Raw genomic sequence first — 16,162 nt, 5'->3', positions numbered from 1 at the left:
TGCAATTATGCCTGGGTAGATTGAGGTTGATCCAGGTGGCTCCAGAGACACACAAAGGACAAAGAGGGCTTATGAAAGCTTCAAAACCAAAGTGATTATAATGTTTTCGAACTAGGACAAGAGTGTAGATCTCATCATCCTGATCACAACGGTGTGAACGGTTCGTCAATCCGAGCTTGTATGAGGGAGAATGAGCCAGTCAAAGTTCATGTCGGCTTTGGTGATTGGGCAGGCTTAAGGGGGTCGCAATTTGGACAAAATCCGACCAACAGATTTTGGCCAACCTGGGCCAGATTCCGGGCGAATTTGCGGCCTGATTAGTTTGTCTCCTTCGGCTTAAAATCCGAATTTTTAAGAATGGCCTTGTATTATTAAAAATAAAAAATAAAAAATAAATGTGGTGGCTAGCCACCACCCCCACCACCCCAATACCATATAAACAAAAATAAATAATTGGAAGGACTGATGGCCATGACCTCGCTGGTCCAACCGCACCCGTTACACAACGATAAATAAATATATATGGGGTGGGCACGGGCCACCTCTGGTGGAACCGACCCAAACCCCCCAACCTTTAACCAAGTGCCATGTATGGAGTGCAAGGCTGGCGAAGATCGAACCCGCCTGGCCCACATGGGCTGGCCCCCACCGGGCGGCCTCATGTCATTTGCCACCACCAAAAACGGTGCCAACACAATTAAATGTGCCCCATTAATACATGAACCTTGTACCATGCCCAATCACAAAGCACGCCATTCTGCGAGGAGTTATTGGGGGAGGGCCGCCCATGTGGACCCGACCCCTCCAAATACATTTTGGTTTCAAAATAAAACTGTAATGTAATAAAAATAGGAAGGGGCGGGATTTGATCCCTCGACCCCTCCTCAACTATTCTCCTTACCATTGTGTCAACCAACCCCACATGGGTTAATCCACCCAGGATTTAATATAAACACTCATTTGCACAGTGCGCCTAGGCAGATGGAGGAATGAGGAGCGGGCACAAAAAATGAGGCAGAGTTAATATTTAATTAAGTTTTATGCAGGTGGAACCATGATTGAGCAAAATTTCTAGGAGGGTGAAATATTTGCAGTGTCCAAATTGGACAAACTTTATGTCGATCTTACACCTCTCGGCGACGTGAACCCGATGGCGCACTCAGTTTCCTGATCTGAGCAATAGAATTGCAGAGGACCTAGAGGAGGGAATCTTTGTGGAATCTAGGGGGAATCTAAAAGATTCCTTAAGCCCCAGAATTCCACTTTCTCAGAATTCAGAAAGTTGACAGTCGATTTTGCACTATTCGACACCACAAATCTGATGGTGCGTTCAAATTTTCCATTTTTGCATTTCATTTTTTGGCCACTTTTCTAAGTGGAGTGCAGGTATTAGCATTCAGCGTGCAAGCAGTCATTCCATGAGATTCGACGTAGCGAGGGTGATGGTACGAACAACTTCAACAGTTTGACATCCTCTTCTTTAGATGGCCCATGGATGTGAGGTATATGCAGTGTGTTCATGTACTTCTTTTGCTATGCATTATGCTGCACAGATCCCTGTTTGATGTTTGATGTGGGATCTTGTTTTCATACTTGCTTCATGATTCTTGCTTGATGTGATGCAGAATCATCTGTGTGATGTACTTGTTGTCATGATTCGTCATGTTTTGTTCGAGATCCCTTTATCGTCATGTGGATGGGATACTCATGTTGTCACCATGTATGTTTGCATTGAGATCCCTTTTATGCCATGTTGGCAGGATGATTATCATGCCTGAGTTTTATGTCATACTGATAGGAGTCCTTTTGACTGTGAGTTCCTGTAGCGGAACATCTTATGGAGCCGCTCCTGCATGAGGGCATTTTTCCTTGTATGACAGTGACATCACCTCTTATGTACATCATCACTATTGGCAACACTTAATGTAGCAACCTACACCATCTTGACATCGAGGCCTAGAGATGTAGTCCCTCCTGGACGAACTTCGTTATCAACGACTTATGTTTTCATGTGCTGATGATTGTCATGTTCCTCTTCTTTACAACATGCACATGTATTCATTTATGTTCTTTTAAAAATGCAATTTAACACATCACGAAAGTAAAAGGTCTTGGAAGGGTCCTTTATCACACCCGGACCTGGATCAAGTGGTATCAAAGCGGTCTTTGTGTGGATGTGAATTGCAAGCGTGAACAATGGAATGTGCAGCGACAGAGGATGAAAAAGCGATGTACGAGACCATGCTCAAAATTTCCAAAAGGGTGGAAATAATGTATGAAACTCTACAGAAAGAGACAGAGGAAAAGGAGCGATTGCAGCTTTAGTTGCAAGCCACGGAAGAGGCCCTGGAAGAACTAAAGCACAACAAGCAAAATATTCAAACAGAGAATGTTGAATTGAAGATGCGTCTACATGAAGAGAAAGAAGAAAAAAAAAGTTTTCTACAACAATTGCAAGCAAAGGACGAGGCCTTGGAAAAGCTGCAGCATGACCCATGTGAGGTAAAATGTGATTCTCTGAATTCATGTATGTGTCCTAATGATGATTTCGCTATTTTTGAAAATCATACCACAAGAATTGGCTCCAAAATATTGAAGAAAATGGGGTATGAAGGGAAAGGCTTGGGCGTTAATGGCCAAGGCATTGTCAACCCCATCAAAGTAGAGGAATTACCGTGTCGAATAGGACTTGGGTATGTTAGAAAGGAACTCAGGGAATGTGCCACGACCGTTAGCGAACCACCAACAACAGATGATGAGCAGCCCTCATCAGTTCTTTCCAAATCAACATAGGAGGTAAAAGATGTTGATTTCCTTTCGGTTTCATCTTCACATAGTATGATTTCTGTTGGAGATTTGGAGATCCCAATTACAGGGACAAACATGAGGCTCCTTACAAGGACGAGGCATAAGGAGGAAGAAGAACTTGGTGTTAATAACCAAGGCATAACTCAACCTTTGGAGGTTGTGCATAAACATCGATTTGCAGGCTTGGGATACACCAAGGGAGAATGCTCGAAGGTGTCATATTCTTCTGAGACATTGTCGAAATCATCAAGGAAAGAGAATGATGGGAACACATCCCCATCATCCCATGGCAGTTTCCATTGCAAGGAAAGAGCTGAGGCAAGCTCTCATCGCCATACTTACACCAGAGACAGCAAGGAAAGGTATAACCACTTTCGACATTCGAATGTTCATTTTGATTATAATCATGTTGTTAATGATGGACGTAAAACATGGAATCGAAAAATATGTACCTTTTGTGGATTACATAACCATACATTTTCTAAGTGTTGGAAAAGAATAACAGCACAAACAAAGAAGAGGCGTGAAAGACCCTCTCAACAGCAGGTAAAGAAACATGTTAAACAGATCTGGAGGAAGAAGACGTATTGCAGTCATTGCGACAGAAGTGGCCATCAAAGAGCCACTTGTTGGAGGCTCCATCCAGAGCAGCACCTTAAAGACAAAGTGTCGGTGCATGAACCAGGTGAAATGATTGTTCGACAAGCAAAATCGCCACAAGGAGGCGACCCATTCACCTTGATAAGTGAAAAATGGTTTCTAGATATGTTAGCATCTCATGGTCGTGCTTTTGTAAATCATTTGTTGCATTTTAAAATGTAAAAGTGATGATGTGTTTTCCATCACTTGTTCAACAACAATGATGTCTGGTATTATTTTGAGTTGCATGATAAACTATGAAAGTGATGTCATGTTTCCATCACTTGTCAAAGAAAAACAATAATGTTTGGCCTTATTTTTGTAAATCATGTGTTGCAGTGATGATGTGTTTTCCATCACTTGTTGAAGCAACAATGATATGTTGGCCTTGTTTTCGTAGCTGGGGTATTGTGTCCATCTTGATGTAAACTTGACCACCGAGTATGTGTTATAAACTCGTGGCAAGTGTGGGACGCTTGGGTCATTAGTTGGTCATGAAAGTCAAGCATGTAATTTGCAAAATAATGTACTACAGGTTGCAGGTGTCGGCTCATCGCTTAAGGCTCCGAAGAACAAAGGTGAAGGAGATGGAAGCGAGACCTTTCAGGATGCTTGTGATGTAGACAAGGTACATAAAAGTTGCAGATTGTTTTTCATGCTTTTGGAGGACCAAAAGCTCCTCAGTGGGGAGGATTGATCCAGGTGGCTCCAGAGACACACATAGGACAAAGAGGGCTTATGAAAGCTGGAAAACTAAAGTGATCAAAATGTTTTCGAACCAGGACTAGAGCGTAGATATCGTCGTCCTGATCACGGCAGTGTGAACGGTTTGTCAATCCGAGCTCGTATGAGGGAGAACGAGACAATCAAAGTTCAGGTTGACTTTGGTGACTAGGCAGGCTTAAGGAGGCCGCACTTTGGATAAAATCCGGCCACCGGATTCCGGCCAACCTGGGCCATATTCCAAGTCAATTTGCGGCCTGATTAGTTTGTCTCCTTCGGCCTAAAATTTGAATATTTAAAAATGGTATTGTATTATTAAAAATGAAAAAAATAAATAAATGTGGTGGCGGGCCACCACCCCCGCCACCCCAATACCATATAAACAAAAATAAATAATTGGAAGGACCGATGGCCATGACCCCGCCGGTCCAACCGCACGCGTTACACAACGATAAACAAATATATATGGGGTGGGCACGGGCCACCTCCGGTGGACCTAGCCCACACCCCCCAACCTTTAACCAAGTGCCATGTATGGAGTGCGAGGCCAGCGGGGATCGAACCCGCCCGGCTCATGTGGGCCGGCCCCCACTGGGCGGCCTCATGTCATTCGCCACCACCAAAAATGGTACCAACACAATAAAATGTGCCCCATTAATACATGAACCCTGTACCATGCCCAATCACAAAGCGCGCCATTCTGTGGGGAGTTATGGGGGACGGGCCACCCAGTGCGGACTCGACCCCCCCAAATACATTTTAGTTTCAACGTAAAACTGTAATGTAATAAAAATAGGAAGGGGCGAGATTTGATCCCCCGACCCCTCCTCAACTATTCTCCTTACTTACCATTGTGCCAACCAACCCCACATGGGTTAATCCGCCCGGGATTTAATATAAACACTCATTTGCACAGTGCACCTAGGCAGATGGAGGAACGAGGAGTTGGCATGGAAAACGAGGCAGAGTTAATTTTTAATTAATTTTTATGCAGGTGGAACCATGGCTGAGCAAAATTTCCAAGAGGGTGAAATTTTTGCAGTGTCCAAATTGGACAAACTTTATGTCGATCTTACACATCTTGGCGACATGAACCTGATGGTGCAGTCAATTTCCTAATCTGAGAAATAGAATTGCAGAGGACCCAGAGGAGGGAATCTTTGTGGCATCTAGGGGGAATCTAAAAGATTCCTTAAACCCCAGAATTCCACTTTCTCAGAATTTAGAAAGTTGACAGTCGATTTTTCACTATTCGATGCCACAAATCTGATGGTGTGTTCAGATTTTCCATTTGCTCATTTCATTTTTCGGCAATTTTCTAAGTGGAGTGAAGGTGTCAGCATTCAGCGTGCGAGCAGTCATTCCATGAGATTCGACGCAGCGAGGGTGATGGTACGAACAACTTCAACAGTTTGACATCCTCTTCTTCAGATGGCCCCTGGATGTGAGGTATATGCAGTGTGTTCATGTACTTCTTTTGCTATGCATTGTGCTGCACAGATCCCTGTTTGATGTTTGATGTGGGATCTTGTTTTCATACTTGCTTCATGATTCCTACTTGATGTGATGCAGAATCATCTGTGTGATGTACTTGTTGTCATGATTCGTCATGTTTTGTTCGAGATCCCTTTGTCGTCATGTGGATGGGATACTCATGTTGTCGCCATGTATGTTTGCATTGAGATCCCTTTTATGCCATGTTAGTGGGATGATCATCATGTCTAAGTTTTATGTCATACTGATAGGAGTCCTTTTGACTGAGAGTTCCTGTAGTGGAACATCTCTTGGAGCCGCTCCTACGTGAGGGAATTTTTCCTTGTATGATAGCGACATCACGTCTTATGTACATCATCACCTATTGACAACACTTAATGCATCGACCTACGCCATCTTGACATCGGGGCCCAGAGGCGTAGTACCTCATGGACAAACTTCGTTATCAACGACTTATGTTTTCATGTGCTGATGATTGTCATGTTCCTCTTCTTTATAGCATGCACATGTATTCATTTATGTTCTTTTAAAAATGCAATTTAACACATCACGAAAGCTGGAAGGGTCCTTCATCACACCCGAACCTGGATCAGAGGTGGAGAATATGAATTGTGCAGTCTCAATGGCCAAGGGATGGGCTTGAGCCCTGGAACTGCGCAATGCGTAGTTGGGCTAGGCAAGTACTGCACATTGCACAGTCTCAGAGGCCAAGCAGATAGCTTGAGCCTTGGACTTCCACAATGCCCAACTAGACAAGACAAACACTGACCAAGGAATGAGTAGATATACTCGGTAAGAGTGTGGGAAACAAACAAATCTGAGTGATGGTGCAAGTTGAAGTGCAAATTTGACTAAGTATGGATAGATCGGTGCAAAACAAGTGCAGAAGATCAACATGCAAAAGGAAAAAAAACAAACATGCATGGAAAGTCTTCGAAACTCTGACCACTAATAGGTAAAAACAAGAAAACTAATGCGTCACTTGTAAAAGGCGAATGACAAACTGAACCAACACTTGTACAAGCTAATATACATTAAAATGCCAACATCCATGAAAAGAAATAAAAAAAATAACACTCTTAGAAGCCAAATGACAAAACGCGACGAAAAAAGTGACAAAAGATGATAAAAGCAAAACTCACCTGGAAAAGTGCCACAAACTCCACCGAAGGCTCCTTGATCTCCTTGGGAATGCTAGAGCTCCAAGATCGAATGTACAAATGAGCTCTAGGGGTGTCCATTATATAGATTTAGATCGATTAGGGTTTATGATGTGCATGCCTAAAATCAAGGAAAAAGTGACACTTGGCGGAAAGTTCCAAAAAGATTAAGTGTGTCACCTTCAGGAAACTAATTAATGAATCCCTATTTTCTAGGGATGCTTTTTGTTTTTTTTGTTTTTTGTTTTTGGGAAACTTGCATGCACACTGTCAAGAAGGATTGCGCAATTTTCGAGGATTGGAAAACTTTTTGATTCAATGCATTGCGTAATTTCTGAGCTCAAGGGATGCTTTGTGCAATTTTCATCATCAAGGTTGGGCTACCATCCAGAATTGCATAGTTTTCATGCTCAAGGCTAGCCTGTCAAGAAGAATTGCGTAGTTTCTAGAGGCAAGGTTGTCTTGCCTTCCAAGATTGCGCAATTTCTGGAGGCAAGTCCAACAATGCTGCAAAATCAAGTCAGAAGTTAGCTTGTGTTTGAAAGATATCAAACCGGGGTCATTGTATCACAAGCAAAGCATGAGAAGATAAGTCTTTTATCATAACATGAATACTTGACTACAGAAAAATAGAAGCTCTTGTGGACACAAGGAAGGCTCCAAAATCAAAGCACGGGAAAATTTTTGGAGGGTGGTTGTAGCGGCTACAACATGTTCTTATATGTCTATGGTTGAATGCATTGAGCGTTAGCTGTCACTTTCTGGTGTAGATCAATATCTGCCTTTTTTTATAATATGGGGCATATGGAAAAGTCAGAATGTTATCATCTTTGATGGTATAAATTATTACATTGACAACATAAATGCTTCTATTTGCGCCTTGTACAAATAATATGGTTGCAAGGTACATAAAGAAAAGCCTCAGAGGCATATCATGATACCACATTATGCTCAATATCTGGCTAGTTTCTTTGATGGGGCTGCCCAACATGAATATTGTGGTTGTTGTGCCCACATTGACATGTGAGAGATTATGAAGTATAACTTCTATTGGAGTGGAGGTATGGGTACAAACACTAGGGTAGAGGTGGTCGCACAATGGGGACTTCCTCTTTGTGCAAGGAGGCTTGATATTGCTTCTATCAATATATATGGTAATGCCAGGGTGATTATTGACTGGATTAGAGGACAAGTTGCTTTAACTCCACCTCTAATTCAAAATTGAGGGTGTTAAAAGGCTCTTTTCATAGGATCTCATTTACACATTTTAGCAGGAAGATAAAATGTCTATTGTTTCCCTTTCAAAACGAGGTCTCTCGTCTCATCCTGGAAGCATACGTTATGAGATATTTTATCAAGGCGTGCAAAGGCAGTCTGGCTCTTTTCTGCTACTATCCTATCAGACGAGCATAATAGGATGGAATCGATCTTTATCCAGTTGATCATTATTGTTAAATATCGCACTTTTATTTGTTAAGTGATTGTTGGCCATTCCATCTCTTATATCTTTGGCACCTATACGATTTCTATTGGAACCTCTGCCATCTGGATCCTTGTTCCACGAACTTGTGTGGTCATTTTAAAGATTGGTTGGTCTCAACGCAATCGCTTATTCTGCGCAGAACACTCCATTTCTTCTACACCATATTGTGTAATAGCTATATACAAAATCGTTGCAGACCCTTCACTCTAGTGATTCGATTTGATGGTTTTTTCTTAGTGAATTCATGTCTTAATTTTCTGGAATACGATTACACATTTCTGTAACCAATGGTGTTGTCATCGCGATTAATTGCACCTTGTCAGGTTTTACCCGGGCCTCTATTTTACGAGATGATCTCTTTTTAAGCAATTGGAAGGCTATCGAATATTCTTCTGTAGATATTTGTCTGGTATGTTATCACTAAACAAATTTCAAAGAAAAGGGGTAAGGTGAGGAAGAATTGGTCTTGGTCACTTTCATGTTCCTTTCATGCATAAGAAGCACTTGGCAAGCTCAGGGTCAGCATAGATCAAAGTTCTCCATTTCAATTCAAGCAAGGCAGTTAGCACTCAAGAAGAAGAATGTAGCTTTGAGGAAGTCAAAAAGGAAATTGATGTCTACCAACCTTGAGATTTCCCAATTCAAGGAAAGGGCAAGGAAACATGCAATTGAAAAGGCAAAATTGAAGATCTAAAAACACAGCTAAGCCAGTGGGAAAGGTTTCCTTAACTAAGGAAAGTCACGTAGCAAGTAAGGTTAAGTCCTCAAATTTTGATGATTTGCCTTGTTGAATTTTTCCTTGAAAAATGATGCCTCTGCATTTAGTTTTGAACAACTTTAGAACAGATGAAAGGGACATTCCAAGATAAAGAAACTCAAGACAGTCGGATTTCGGCATTAAGCTGTGTTTTTGAAATTACACAGCAGTTTCGCAGCGCGCTGCGAAACCCCTGTAGCAGCCTGTTTCAACAGAAAAAACTCTGTTTTCTGCGTTTACTAGTAAATGTCCAGAAGGGGTTCTGAGCAACTGAAAACTTAATTTTGAAAACTGAAAGAGGCTTTTATTCCTAACATACCAAACTACAAAAACCTCTTTCCGTTTCTTCAAATTCGTTCTGAGGTGGGAGGAATTTATGGTTAAAATTGCGCTACGAAACTGCTGAAAGTCAAGCTGTGTCTACTGGTTTTAGCAGTGTTTTTCAAAATCCGTTTTTGGTTACAGGAAGACGTATTTTGGAATTCTGAGGGAGGTTTCTCTTCATAAAATGTCCAGCTACAATAACCTATCTCACTTTATTCATAAGTGTTTTCAGTTGGGATATAATAAGCTTTCATTGAGACCCTAATTTCAGAAAACGGATTTTTCCTGTTTGCCACGTGTTTTTCAAGGACAGTTTCTGGACAGCTGGAGAAATGTTTTCAAAAACCAGGAGAGGTTTTTGTTCTATACAACATGAGCTACAAAAACCTCCTTCAGTTTCATAAAATGTGTCATGGATGAAGAGATAAAGGCTCTGAAATTTTCAAGGATCTAAACCTAAAAACAGGGAAACATGTTCCCTAATTTCTAGGGTTTGTCATCAGCAGTTGGGTGACCACGTGGGAGGCTTCATCAAATTCGACTCCTTGAGGTTGCAAGTTGTCAAATAATGCTTTAAATGCTTAGATAAGGTTGTTGAATCATGATAAGGAGTTACACTCCTAGTTGTATTAAGTCTCTAGGACTGCTAGTTAGGTGTCATTTGCATTTAATAGTTAGTTTTGAGTATCAATAGGTGTCATAGTAGGATGAATTCGAATTTCCCTCATGCTGGAGGAGGAATCTAAGTTGTGTAAAGAGCTCTATATATAGCAGAAGAGCTGATGTACAAAGGGTTGGAACATTTTATGGAAAAGCTTGTATTTGACCTATGTAAGACTCACTTTCAGTAATACATGCTTGACTTTACTTCTCAGGATTCATGAAGGGTTTTTTATGTTCAGAATATGTGATGTTGTCCTTTTCTTAATTCTTACAGTGGTATGGATGTATAATCACTCAGAACTCACTGAATGTGCTCTGACTTCCTGTATACATTTATAAACTGTGTGGTTCCATATGAGTTTATGTTCTGAATGTTTAAACGCTGAATGCCCTGACTTCCATGTAGGGTTGAGTTCATTGTTATATTGAGGTGTTGTTGACTCCATAAGCCCAATGGATGTTTACTGATCATGTTCAACCATTCATATTTTTCACTTGTTTCATAGAGTTAGCCATCTAATCTTTATCAAAATCATTAACCTTTGAGAGAGCCCTCTCAGGTTGAGGAGGCTAAGCCTCAGCCAAAAGTTGGTTTGAAAGAGTTACATAAGGTCTTCCTGATCAGCAGCCTATCAGGGTCATGATTTTGTGATAACATTTTGGTGCGTCTGCCGGGAGCCTGAAGATTATTCATTCCCGAAATCATGAAGCTGAACTTCTGAAGGTAGCAGGAGCTCAGAAGGTTTTCGAGGCTGCATTCTACCTTGGCGACTCCACACATCGAATAAGAAATTGGAAGGTGACTCAACTGCTAGAAGATCAGTAGCTTGATGAAGTTTCAAGATGAATTCCACTGCAAGAATGAATGCCAGGTATGCTCCTATGAATCGGTCTCATATCCCTGGTTTTCCAAATCCTATGCCAAAGGTTGATTGGTTAGAGGATCTTTCGATATTCAAAGATGAAAAGAAAGACAATGCTGCTCTTCATTTGGTTAGGTTTCATATGCGTGTACGCAATCTTAAGGTTCACTTTCCTGAGGATTGTCTCATGAGGATGTTTATGACCACTTTAGAAGGAAAAGCATGGTCTTGGTATAAAAGTTTGGAAAATGGTTCATTATATTCTCTTGCTGATTTCCATGATGAATTCTATGACATGTATAAAGAGTGTCATCCCTCCTTATTTCTGGTCAAAGATTGTTGTAAACATTCTACGAGTTTTATTCAATATTTGGAGGATTGTTATGATGATGATGAATTTATGGATGAAGAAATTTTAGAGGCTCTTCATAACAATGCATTTCAACACCAAGAAGAAAGTATAACATCTCATGAAACGCAACATGAAGATCAACAGGGGTTTACTTATGAAAATCATATTACATCCTCTGAGATTGATGTAGAGATGCAGCAGATTTGTCAGGCTTCAGATCATTATGAGTATGAAATTGATTGCAAACAGCGAGAAGAAGTACTGGAAGATAGCTTTTACGACCCTCAGGCAGAGGAAAAGGTTGGTTTTTTATGTCAAACTTCTCAGCAGCTTACATCAATAAATGATCATAAGAAAGAGGAAAATTACATTGTTTGTAGGCAGCATTTAGAAAAGCAGTTCGATAGCATATCGAAAGAATCTTGTGTGGTTGAGAATCAGTTGTCTAAAGATGTAGAATGTTATGATGATCATCAACATAACTATGTATTCTTTGACCCTATAAGTGAATATATGGACAAGCTTTGCACTCCGGTCTTTCATTTTCATTTGCATTATGAAGATCAAGTATATTATGGGTTGATTTGGTCATCTCACTACCATGGTTATTTTGAGGTTGAATGCAGTCAAGAGCCTCCAATATCAGAGAAGACAATTGATTGGCTTTATTGGAAATATCATGTTGCTTAAGCTACAAGTGGAGCTTGCAGCTGATAGGGTAGGTAGATAGGAAAATGCAAATAAGCTCAAGGTTGACTGAGCATTTTTTTTAGTAGATGTAGATTTCTTTTTCCTACAGTGATCATCAAGCTTAAGCCTGAGGTGAAGGCCCAAGAAACTTAAAGGAGATGTTTTTCAAATAAATTTTTGTTTATCATAAAAGGATAAGGCACTGGAACTGCAGGTTCTTAGTGTACCACAAGGGCACACTATCCCAAGTGGAGCCACTGTTATCACTAAACAAATTTCAAAGAAAAGGGGTAAGGTGAGGAAGAATTGGTCTTGGTCACTTTCATGTTCCTTTCATGCATAAGAAGCACTTGGAAAGCTCAGGGTCAGCATAGATCAAAGTTCTCCATTTCAATTCAAGCAAGGCAGTTAGCACTCAAGAAGAAGAATGTAGCTTTGAGGAAGTCAAAAAGGAAATTGATGTCTACCAACCTTGAGATTTCCCAATTCAAGGAAAGGGCAAGGAAACATGCAATTGAAAAGACAAAATTGAAGATCTAAAAACACAACTAAGCCAGTGGGAAAGGTTTCCTTAACTAAGGAAAGTCACGTAGCAAGTAAGGTTAAGTCCTCAAATTTTGATGATTTGCCTTGTTGAATTTTTCCTTGAAAAATGATGCCTCTGCATTTAGTTTTGAACAACTTTAGAACAGATGAAAGGGACATTCCAAGATAAAGAAACTCAAGACAGTTGGATTTCGGCATTAATCTGTGTTTTTGAAATTACACAGCAGTTTCGCAGCGCGCTGCGAAACCCCTGTAGCAGCCTGTTTCAACAGAAAAAACTCTGTTTTCTGCGTTTACTAGTAAATTTCCAGAAGGGGTTCTGAGCAGCTGAAAACTTAATTTTGAAAACTGAAAGAGGATTTTATTCCTAACATACCAAACTAAAAAAACCTCTTTCAGTTTCTTCAAATTCGTTCTGAGGTGGGAGGAATTTATGGTTAAACTTACGCTACGAAACTGCTGAAAGTCAAGCTGTGTCTACTGGTTTTAGCAGTCTTTTTCAAAATCCGTTTTTGGTTACAGGAAGACGTATTTTGGAATTATGAGGGTGGTTTCTCTTCATAAAATGTCCAGCTACAATAACCTATCTCACTTTATTCATAAGTGTTTTCAGTTGGGATATACTAAGCTTTCATTGAGACCCTAATTTCAGAAAACGGTTTTTTCCTGTTTGCCACGTGTTTTTCAAGGACAGTTTCTGGACAGCTGGAGAAATGTTTTCAAAAACCAGGAGAGGTTTTTGTTCTAGACAACATGGGCTATAAAAACCTCCTTCAGTTTCGTAAAATGTGTCATGGATGAAGAGATAAATGCTCTGAAATTTGCAAGGATCTAAACCTAAAAACAGGGAAACATGTTCCCTAATTTCTAGGGTTTGTCATCAGCAGTTGGGTGACCACGTGGGAGGCTTCATCAAATTCGACTCCTTGAGGTTGCAAGTTGTCAAATAATGCTTTAAATGCTTAGATAAGGTTGTTGAATCATGATAAGGAGTTACACTCCTAGTTGTATTAGGTCTCTAGGACTGCTAGTTAGGTGTCATTTGCATTTAATAGTTAGTTTTGAGTATCAATAGGTGTCATAGTAGGATGAATTCGAATTTCCCTCATGCTGGAGGAGGAATCTAAGTTGTGTAAAGAGATCTATATATAGCAGAAGAGCTGATGTACAAAGGGTTGGAACATTTTATGGAAAAGCTTGTATTTGACCTATGTAAGACTCACTTTCAGTAATACATGCTTGACTTTACTTCTCAGGATTCATGAAGGGTTTTTTATGTTCAGAATATGTGATGTTGTCCTTTTCTTAATTCTTACAGTGGTATGGATGTATAATCACTCAGAACTCACTGAATGTGCTCTGACTTCCTGTATACATTTATAAACTGTGTGGTCCCATATGAGTTTATGTTCTGAATGTTTAAACGCTGAATGCCCTGACTTCCATGTAGGGTTGAGTTCATTGTTATATTGAGGTGTTGTTGACTCCATAAGACCAATGGATGTTTACTGATCATGTTCAACCATTCATATTTTTCACTTGTTTCATAGAGTTAGCCATCTAATCTTTATCAAAATCATTAACCTTTGAGAGAGCCCTCTCAGGTTGAGGAGGCTAAGCCTCAGCCAAAAGTTGGTTTGAAAGAGTTACATAAGGTCTTCCTGATCAGCAGCCTATCAGGGGCATGATTTTGTGATAGCATTTTATGACACAGCTTGTATTTGGCTTATGTAAACACTCATTTCAGTAATATAATTTCAATTTTACTTCTCAGGATTCATGAAGGATTTCTATGTTCAGAATGTGTGATTTTATCCTTCCCTTAATGTTTTTTACAGTTGTGTAGATGTATAATCACTCAGAATTCACTGATTGTGCTCTGATTTCCTGTATGCATCTATAAACTGTGGTTCCATATGTGTTATGTTCTGAACTTCAAATGCAGAATGCCCTGACTGCCATGTAAGATTAAGTTCACTGTTACCTTGAAGTGTTAGTGACTCCATAGGCCCAATGGAAACTTGTTTAATATATTTCCAGCATTCATTTTTGTCACAGTTATTTCACAAAGAGTTAGCCATCTTATCTTAATCAAAATCATAAACCCCTCTAGAGAGAGCCCTCTCAGGTTGAGGAGGCTAAGCCTCAGCCTAAAGTAGGTTTGAAATAGTTACTTGAAGTCTTCCTGGTCAGCAGCCTTCCAGGGCCTGATTTTGAGATAACATTTTAAACAAATTTCAAAGATTACAGATGGCTGAGGCTGCCAACTCTTGAATTGCAGGAGACCCACTTTTGAGGAGAACTGTGAGCTGCTTAACAAATTCAGAGGACATCAAAAGGTTTCTAGAGAATATGGATTGTAAGAGACGCTGTGAATTGTGGTTTAGATGGTGTGAATTCCGCAACAGATACAACACGTTTCAAGTTTCATAAAGGATTTCGGGAGGAAGTGGCCAATAAATTGAACAAGGAGACAAGGCAATGTGTATCAGCAGTAAAATTCGTGGTCGTCAATAAACTCAATCTTCATCAGCGCGATTTAGAAATTCTGGTAAAGAGCGGGGTGTTGAGAGAATCCAGTAGCGCCATCGTGGTGTCGAGGCCGGGCCCCGGGGCGAGCAGGGACGATGTGAGCTTCTTCATGAAAGATCTCTTTGCGAGGCTTCAGATTGGTAATACCCAGCTCAAAGGGAAGGCCTTGATTTCTCTTGTACAAATTCTGCAGGAGAATGATAAGGATATTGTTAGAGATGAAGAGCTTGATATTGGATACTTGGTACATTTGTTGGATTCAAATATTGCTACTATTAGGGAATATTCGGTTCTTGCAGTATCGATTCTTGCTAAGTCGGATGCCTGCAAGGCTTGTCTGGTTGGAGAGGATGTTAATGTTATAGCACCGTTGATTAGGTTGTTGGAGTCCGGAACTTCTGTGGCCAGTGAAAAGGCTGCAGAGGCCTTGCTGGGATTGACTGTTGTGAGTTGGGAAGTGAATCACATAGATAGGGAGAATGCATGGGCGGTTTCTGCATATGGTGGGCTCTCGCCTCTCATCAAAATTTGTCGAAATGGGTCTTCAGAATTGCAGGCTTTTGGATCAGCAGTGTTGAGGAATTTGGGCGTTCGTGGAGCACATAAGAGGGAGCTATCCCAGTGTTAATTAATCTTGTGCAGTCCGGAACACCCCCTGCAGGTTTGAATCCCTTGTTCGGATGTTGGAAAAAGCACCGAATACCCACGTCCAAGAGATTGCACTGAGGACAATCCACAGCCTCTCGCAATCCATATTCTCTAGAAACCTTTTGATGTCCTCTGGATTTGTTAAGCAGCTCACAGTTCTCCTCAAAAGTGGGTCTCCTGCAATTCAAGAGTTGGCAGCCTCGGCCATCTGTAATCTATCACAGACAGATGAAATAAAGAGAGCATTAGGGGAGGCAGGGTGCGTTGGTCTGCTTGCACAGATGTTGGATGGCAAGCCTAGCTTCTCTCAACAACTTGCTGTAAGGGCACTCTCTAGTCTATTTGTTGTCGATACAAACAGAAAAGAATTCATTAAAAATGATGACCATGTATCTTGTCTGGTGCGGTTATTAGATCCTCAAAATGAAACAGTGACAAAGACATTCCCCATTTCTGCGTTGTTGGCCCTCTCCTACAGCA

General features: G+C 40.7%; 1 protein-coding gene across 1 annotated transcript in view; it reads left to right on the top strand.

Moving 5' to 3' along the window:
- The window catches only part of LOC149185744 (uncharacterized), a 38,741-nt gene extending 23,079 nt beyond the window's left edge, over positions 1 to 15,662 (top strand). Inside the window, exon 2 of the mRNA XM_089409134.1 lies at positions 14,890 to 15,662. Within this exon, the coding sequence (XP_089265260.1) occupies positions 14,890 to 15,662 (773 nt within the window). The remainder of the gene's footprint in view (positions 1 to 14,889) is intronic.
- Positions 15,663 to 16,162: the final 500 nt, after the last annotated feature.

Source organism: Pinus tabuliformis, chromosome 3_1 (assembly GCF_031772625.1).
Source record: "Pinus tabuliformis cultivar Carrire ecotype Pingquan chromosome 3_1, CPIR1, whole genome shotgun sequence".
NCBI lineage: Eukaryota > Viridiplantae > Streptophyta > Pinopsida > Pinales > Pinaceae > Pinus > Pinus tabuliformis.
Note: the sequence above shows the minus strand (reverse complement) of the source record. Positions and strands in the feature narration are given on the sequence as shown.